Here is an 8096-nt window from a genome sequence, read left to right as displayed (position 1 = left end):
TTCAGCAGTGGTGGGGAGAGACACCATACATACTCAGAAGAATCTGGTAATTTGAAAACGTTATAGCTGTATATTTAGTATTAACAGTTAAAACACTGTGTTTCATGGGGGTGGTGCACCGGTCATGTAGCAGTCACGTGACTCTCTGGGATGATGGTAATTGCAGAATTCTCTCTGCAAGGCGCAGAGTGAGTGCTGCTGCTTTAGAAGGACTCTTATCCAGTAATCCCTGGATACCTTTTTCCACAACGTTACTGACCTTTACAAGCAAATTTCAGACATTGTAGATATAAAGCCTGCTAACATGGAGGAATTGACAGAGGTGATAACTGCAGCAGAGTTCCACCCCCATCATTGTAATGTGTTTGTCTACAGCAGTAGCAAAGGAACTATACGGCTCTGTGACATGCGTTCTTCAGCCCTCTGTGATAGACATTCTAAATGTAAGTGGCTTCTGGGTTTTATATACTGTTGTTAGAAATGCATAGGCATACTTGCTATGTGGTATCACTCGATTAAAGAAAAATAGTGACTAAATTTGCTTATACTTTCTTTAGTGCAAAAACATGCACTTTGTTCAGCGGGCATCATTCTAAGAGAGATATTCAACTTTATTGCAGAGGAAGGGATGTTTTTTTAAAAAAAAAAAAAGATTGGATCCAAGAACTGAGAAGGAAAGGAAAATAATCACTACCGCTGTTCCATAAATCCTTGGTTTGAGAATGCATGCTCCACTATAATAGGTTCTGTAGCCATTCTTCTGTAAGATAACTGTGTGTGGTGTTGCTCTCAGAAGGATATAAATATTTTGGGGGTTTTCTTATTTTGTTTGCACAACCTGGTCAAGTGAGGTTTATTGAGTTTGACATTGGTGTAGGACTTAATAAGAGAACTGGAGGTTTGCAGCTGGCATTTGGGTCTTGTGTATTACTGTGCTAGTTTTGTTAAGTTTTAATTGTTTCATTGTGTTAAATTCTATGTTAATTGCCTTGTGTCCCAGATATATGGGGAAAAGGCGAGCTAATAAATGTTTTAAACAATAAAGAAGTGTGCAGTTGCTAGAACAGCAAATCAGAATTGCCTTCTAGACCATTTTGAAGCACACGTATAGTTTGCACTTTTCATATGTTCATCTTTATAACACGGTGTATGCTAAATTTGATGCAGTCAGTTCTCCTTGAATGCGATGTTTTAGAACTCTGTTAGAACACAACTTAAAAAATAAGGAAACAGTTGCTGTAGCGCTGTGGAGAATGCACGTTGCATTGGAAAACCCAGCAGTGTGCACAGAAGGCAAGATCTGTGTTTTGTGCGCACCTTGTGGTGCATCACGCAGGGATTGTACTGTAAAGCATACAGTTTAGCAAAGATGCTTCCTTCTGCTATCCCAGCTTCAGGAGCATGACGACTGTGTTACAGCAGAACTAGCTGTGCTGGTTTCCAGTACTGAAAGGTAAATATGGTAATCAACTGAGCCATAAAAAGGCTCCTTCTAGGTGAGGAGCTTCTTCTCATAGAATGGTTTTTTGTCCTGTGCCAGTTGTCTTCTTCCCAAAATTAGGAACCTTTTGTTGCTGTAATTCTGTTGGTTTGTCTTGCTGTTCTGGGACTGGGCCAAGTTGTGCTGATAGTCTTAAATAAAACAGATTATAGTGACTGTTTCCTTTTTTAGCTTGTTCATTTTGGTGTTTGTGTGCTTTTCTTTCACTTGTGTTGTGCTGTCCATGCTGCGTATTTATCCCCTTGTCCACCACTGAACAAGTGAATGGGTTGTGACTGCCAGTTTATTCCATTCTTTTCATTTGTGTGCAAGCAGCATAGGCTTTGGAGTCCAAACTTCACACTTCTAAGAAAGTTATGATTCACTAGAATAGAAAGCTGGAGAAGCTGCTTAAAGCATACATGGGTGTTTGGCACAGTAAGGCCTAATTGCTGGTGTGCCATAAAAACGGTATTCCATTTCCCTACCTTTAGATGTGGGATAATATCCCGAAGCATCTTGAGCCACTAATTAGATAATTCTGTTTATAAATGTCTGTAAAAACTGCATTCATAATTAAAATGCAAATAAAAACCTACAATTTTAATCATGCTCTCTGCAGGTGGGATAGTGTAGACTGCCATAAATAAAATATTACTCTGTGGTATCTTCCAGTATTGAGAATTCTTAATAGAACCTTGGTGTATTTTTTAATGGAGGCACATCTAGCAGATGCACATTAAAAAAAATCCTTAATTTGGTTTGTGATAAACATTCAGAATAAATGTAAGGGCAGAGAGAGACATGGTGCTTAAGTGTGTGTAATATTCTGATTATATTGGTTCCATTTTATTTGTTACACCCAAATGGAGGTTACATTGCCAACTAGCAACATGTAGTGGTGGTTCTTGTGTGAATTAGTTTATTTATAAAAGGTGGGGTTTTGGTGTGTTCTTTTAGTCATGTTTAGTCAAGCATCTGCGTAGCTGGTGCTTATATGGTTGAGTGGTTGGGAGGTTCTTGCTGTGGTAAGCTTTTGTTTAGAATCTTTCAGTGGTACTCACCACACATAGGTGGAATAGCCTGGAGAAAATCAGAGATTCCATGTGGGTGAGGTTCTCTAGGTAGAGCCGCTTCCTAGATGAAGGATGGGACCCAGAAGCCATATATAAAACATGCTGGACCTTCTGGGGGGAGGGGGGACCCTTTTCTCTTCTAGCCCCTCCATCCCTTCAGAAAACCTCCAAATTATGAGTTAGTGTGGCACAAAGGTATACAACTGGAAGGAAGAGTTAAGAGCCCCCCTACACACACAAACATACATACACACACAAGCATATGCTTTCTGTTCATGCACAGTGGGTTTTCTGGATTCCAGCACTTAATTAGAAACATACTTTATTCTGTATTCAAAAAGAGAATGTGTTGATGGGTATCCTGTTAGCTACAGCAGTTAATTGAGTCAGTGTTGCCTTCTGCCGTTTCTTCCTGCTCCCCTTTGCCCAGTCACTCAAGAATACTGCCTGTCCTCTGGGCAGTGATGATACTTCAGAGGCTCTCTCAACACATCTGTAAGCTGAGTTACTGAATTTGTGCATTACGCCTTCACTCAGAGTGATGTCATTGCCCATATATTTTCACTGAGTGTGTGTAGTTTGATGTATGGGGTCTTGGCCATTCTGAGGGGTATAGAGCAGTGAATGCATCCAGGACAGTGCTTTCAGTTTTTCAAGAGCTAGATTGCAGTCCAGTATCACCTTAGGGACCGACAAGAGTTTTGGGGTATAAGCTTTCTTCAGAGCTTTGACTCTTTAAAGTTCATACCAGGGGTGTCAAACGTAAGGCCCAAGGGCCAGAACTGGCCCATCCAGGGCTATTATGCAGCCTGCAACTAGTGCAAGGGACGGAACAGGAGACTGTTCAGGGGGAGTGGGCGGAGCCACTCCAATTGTGGCTTCAGAATGGCAGAACAGTCTCATCTGTAGCAGTCAAGCAGCGTGGGAGCGTCTGCCCAGTGCTGCACTGCTGGCTCTCCAGTCTGCCCATATGGGTTTTCCTTTGCACCCCCCTTCCCAGCCCATGGGACATTGCAGTGAGGCTACATCAACTTGGAGCTTACCAGCTGCTGTCCTTAATGCAGTTTATATATCTGATACCTGGCATTACATTTGATGGCACACATGGCCTGCACCAACAAAGTGACATTTATTTCAGGTCCAGCCCTTGTAACAAATGAGTTTGACACCTCTGGTTTATACCCCTAAGCTGCTACTGGACTTGAATCTTTCTCTTCGACTGCAGACCAGCACAGACCACCCGCTGAAATGAAGATCAATGATTTTCTGAAAGTGTTGAAAGGTTCTTCTTTGCTTCCAACCTTTTTTCTTTTCTGTCTTCTATATTTTCAGTCTTTGAGGAGCCAGAAGATCCCAGCAGCAGATCATTCTTTTCAGAAATAATTTCCTCAATATCAGATGTAAAATTCAGTCACAGTGGTCGATACATGATGACCAGGGACTACCTTTCAGTTAAAGTATGGGATCTCAACATGGAAAATAGGCCTGTAGAGACATACCAGGTATGGTGTTTGTGCTTCTTCGTAAGGCAAGCTTTTTCTAAAGTGGTGAATGTTCTCATGTTGTTCAACATTTGTGTTTTAAAGGTTCATGAGTATCTCCGAAGCAAACTTTGTTCACTGTATGAGAATGACTGCATCTTTGACAAATTTGAATGCTGCTGGAATGGTTCTGATAGGTAAGACTGATTTGTGCACTGGGGCTCACATTTAAAGACTTACCTGAGTTCTACAAATGCATATGTTCTTGAATTGAAGAAAAGGGATAAGTTCATACTTAAGACAGCCATAATCAGATTATTCAGCATCTGCTAGCTCTTTAACAACAAAAAAGGATTTTAATCCTATATTTTCAGTTAGCTGCAAGTATTGGTATATATTGCTGCAGGAGTAGTCATCACTGAGAGAACACGTGTTTTGCACATAAAAATTGTGAAGCCCAATCCTGACATCTTTTAAAAGGGGGGAGGGGGCTGATTCATTGACTGGAGACTCAAGTTCTATATATCTCCTGAATGTACATTAAAATCATGCTGAACTTTCCTACTGATGAAAAGCATCTCAGTTAGGGAAACCCTCTCATTTTATATCCTGAAAAGCTGTTGCCAGTCAGAAGTGTGCAGTACTAATCTAGGTGATCAGTTGGTATAAAGATATTCTTAAGCAGGCCAGACACCAAGGAACTGGTTTATCCCAGGTACCTACTGCTTGCTATTCTAAAGCAGCATGTTCCTTGTAATTTATTTTGTAAGCATTAAACATCTACAGGTGCTCGTGCTTTAATTTTGTGTTTTAAACTTCCACCTCCAAAACTCATTTCCAAGGTGACTGTAGTATTCTGTCAGCATCTAAGTCTTCTATGAGACCAAAAGGCTCTTGGAATTATATGTTGTGGTGTTTCCTGGACAAACTGTTTTCTACTTTCTCATCATCCCCTAATGCTGTTGCATGTACTTTTCTAGCGAGAGGAGGGGGTGAGGACAAAAAGTAGCACAGTAGCACCAGTATAAGAGTCAGACTGTGAGTTTCTTGGTGCTGTTAGAGGTAAGGACTTCTCCAGTGAGAACCAAATTCCACTGGAGTGGTAGCTGACTAGCAAATGAAGAATAGATTTGTATGACTGCTAGCATTAAGGAAAGACAAAGGAGGATAGGATGTGGTAATGTATATGGGGTATTACACAAAAAAATGCAGGCCAGATCATCATAATCCAGGGTTCCCCAGTACTTCCCTTGACACCAACGGGTTTTTCAGAAAGTGTGGAGGGCCGTTTAAATTCAGGGCTTGTTATTGGTTGCCCTAATTCAAACAAAAGGGTTTTCCACTGGAGAATCATGAGGATTAGTAAGCACGTGTTGGGCTTTCCTTAGTCATTGTGTGGTTCCATTCCCCCTTCAGGCTTCCCTTCTTCCCAGGATGTGAGGAGGGAGGTATCCCATTTGGCCGTGCCTCCTACACCTGCCACTTTGGGGTTTCGCCTCACCTCCTGGGGCAGCCATTTAGTGCTCATCACCCCCACTCATAATTACAAGGGTGCCTGCAGGCGCCGTCACTGATACAATTACCTGATAGACAAAGATGAGTGTAACATTTTCTCTTGTTTGTTTTCTGCAGTGCTATTATGACTGGCTCCTACAACAATTTCTTTAGGATGTTTGATCGAAACACACGGCGAGATATTACATTGGAGGCATCAAGAGAGAGTAGCAAACCTCGTGCCATCTTAAAGCCTCGGAAGGTGTGTACGGGTGGCAAGAGAAAGAAAGATGAAATAAGTGTTGACAGTCTGGACTTCAACAAGAAGATCCTTCATACAGCATGGCACCCTGCAGAAAACATCATTGCTGTAGCTGCCACCAATAACTTGTATATATTCCAGGACAAAATTAATTAAAGACGGCTTATTCGAGGACAAAGTTGTCGTCTTGCATAGTTAAGCTCAGTTGTTTATCTGTCAGAGAGATGGCCTTGTTGTCCTCCCAGTAAAGAACATTGATGCACTTATTTCCCTTTATAGGTAAAGGAGAGAAGCTGGCCTGGATTTGAGTTCATGGTGTATTTCTGCCTTCAGTGAGGGAGAACGTGGAATTTAATTTTTGTAAACGAAATAAGCTCACTAGAAGCAGAATTGATGGACAATACTCAATAAAGGCCAATATTCAAAACAAATGTATTTATTTAAGTCTGAGCCTTCCTTTCCAGTTGATAGACCAAAAAAAATCTAACACCCAAGAAACAAATTGTCATAAAATGTAATTTTTATCTCACGTGTTCTTTATCTGCTGTAATATTTGGGCCTTTCAAAACATATAGTTGTGCTTTATGCCTGTAAACATTCTTCCTCTGGCCTTCATCTAAGCTTTAGGTGTTTCTACCATTGAGCAATATAGGTAAGTCTAGAGTTGGGTGCATAGACAGGTTTTTCATGTATATCACTCACCAACTTTATCTATAACCACACCTTCTGGTGTAAACCACTTAATAAAAATAACAAACTATAAAAAGTGTTTTTAAATCTGAAAGTATGTATTCAGTCTTTTTTATTGCATGTATTGAGATTGTGCAAAATATCTCTAATGGAAAGATTTGAAAATAGTTTGTCCCGAAAATATTGATTTTGACAGTATAAAGCAGTTTCTTGTGATATCTGCTTCTTCAAACTCTAAAATTAATTTTCCCTCATTACCTTAACTTGTATTGGTTTTCTGTACTGTGTGCACGAAAGAAGAAACAGAAAAAATTGGTTTGAAGTTCATATACAGCCTTAAAGGAGCAAGATTGTCTCGTACATCAAAACCTTCAACGGAATCACTGCTCTGGTTAACAGTAAACAACGCCTCACATGAGAGACACATACCTTAACGTGCATTACTTTTTTTACCTTTAAGTTCGTTTCAAAGTGTATACTTTTTACTTCAACTGGGCATAAGCATATAAAGTTTCCCAATGCAGTTAAAAGCTTGTTAAAAGCTTGTGTGTTTTTAAACTTTGATTATGCCAAACAGGAGCACAACTTAAAACGTATTTTAGCTCTTAAGGTGAGTCTGACACAAGGTCGGACAGGCTGAATGCCGATGTGAAAATACATTTGTCAGATTCTGGGTTTCAACTGGCAATAGGGGGCTAAGGGAAAGTTTATATGAATTTTGGGGTTTCTCTCTCCTAAAGGGCGTATGATCAGCTCCCAGTGTTTCATTGTAAACTTTTCTTGAGTATAAACTTCTACACACAAAGATTTGTGGGCACTTTAATAGCAGTCAGTAGGTTACTCCCATGTTGTCTGTACTTGCTATTGAACGTGCCTATAAACTCCCCCTTGAAATTCAGGCCCTTTGAACTTCCTGGATATAAAGTACAGGTGTATGGTTCACACTCCATTTTTAATGAAATGAAGGTTTAATATGATTGCTAAAAGTCGGCTGTGAATATGCAAGAGCAATGCCTCTGTTCTTATCCTGTCAATTAACGTCCATAGAGTGCCACTCTTGTTCGCAGTAAGCTAATAAATACTAATTTGGGGGTCCTAAAGATAAAGTTTAAATAAAAATCATATACTGTATATCAGTTGTGACACTATTTGCAAATCTTGAAATGTGGAACGGATAGGTCATTTAACCATTAGATTGACTTTGTTCCTAAAAAATACATGAAAGCTAATACAATGGGATTGTACATAATTGTTCAATTATTTTGACCAAAAAGTTTAATAAATTTTAAATGTTTACCTGAACTTGCTCTGTGTACTTTGACAACTTCTTCAATACATTTTCCCCTAAGATTTAATCTTAAGTTGTCTAAAGCACTGACTTCCCATTTGTTTATAACTTTATAGTATTCATTTTGCAATGCGAGTTTATCATTAGTGGCAACAGGTAACACCTACTTGGATCTTGTATTCCTTTATGCTCTGTATCTTGACCGCTTCTGTCTCTAGAATTTTTTGGCTTTGACCTCCATTTAAAAAACAAACCTTTGTACGTGGTATGCAGCTGTACTGAGTTAACAGTTAACATCTGACAAAGTAGGTTCCAGCTATCGATC

The 8096-nt window shown here is 39.8% G+C and overlaps 1 protein-coding gene across 1 annotated transcript in view; it reads left to right on the top strand.

Annotated features, from left to right (window-relative positions):
- Positions 1-6571, top strand: part of PPP2R2D (protein phosphatase 2 regulatory subunit B, delta) — a 15093-nt gene extending 8522 nt beyond the window's left edge. The window contains exons 5-8 of the mRNA XM_015409356.1: positions 279-443; positions 3889-4058; positions 4143-4234; positions 5670-6571. Of these exons, the coding sequence (XP_015264842.1) occupies positions 279-443; positions 3889-4058; positions 4143-4234; positions 5670-5949 (707 nt within the window). The 3' untranslated portion in view covers positions 5950-6571. The remainder of the gene's footprint in view (positions 1-278; positions 444-3888; positions 4059-4142; positions 4235-5669) is intronic.
- The last annotated feature ends 1525 nt before the right edge of the window (positions 6572-8096 follow it).

The sequence above is a fragment of the Gekko japonicus genome, unplaced genomic scaffold, assembly GCF_001447785.1.
Source record: "Gekko japonicus isolate JY-2015 unplaced genomic scaffold, Gekko_japonicus_V1.1 scaffold716, whole genome shotgun sequence".
NCBI classification, from domain to species: domain Eukaryota; kingdom Metazoa; phylum Chordata; class Lepidosauria; order Squamata; family Gekkonidae; genus Gekko; species Gekko japonicus.
The sequence above is the reverse complement of the archived record's forward strand: the minus strand, read 5'-3'. Positions and strand labels throughout refer to the sequence as shown.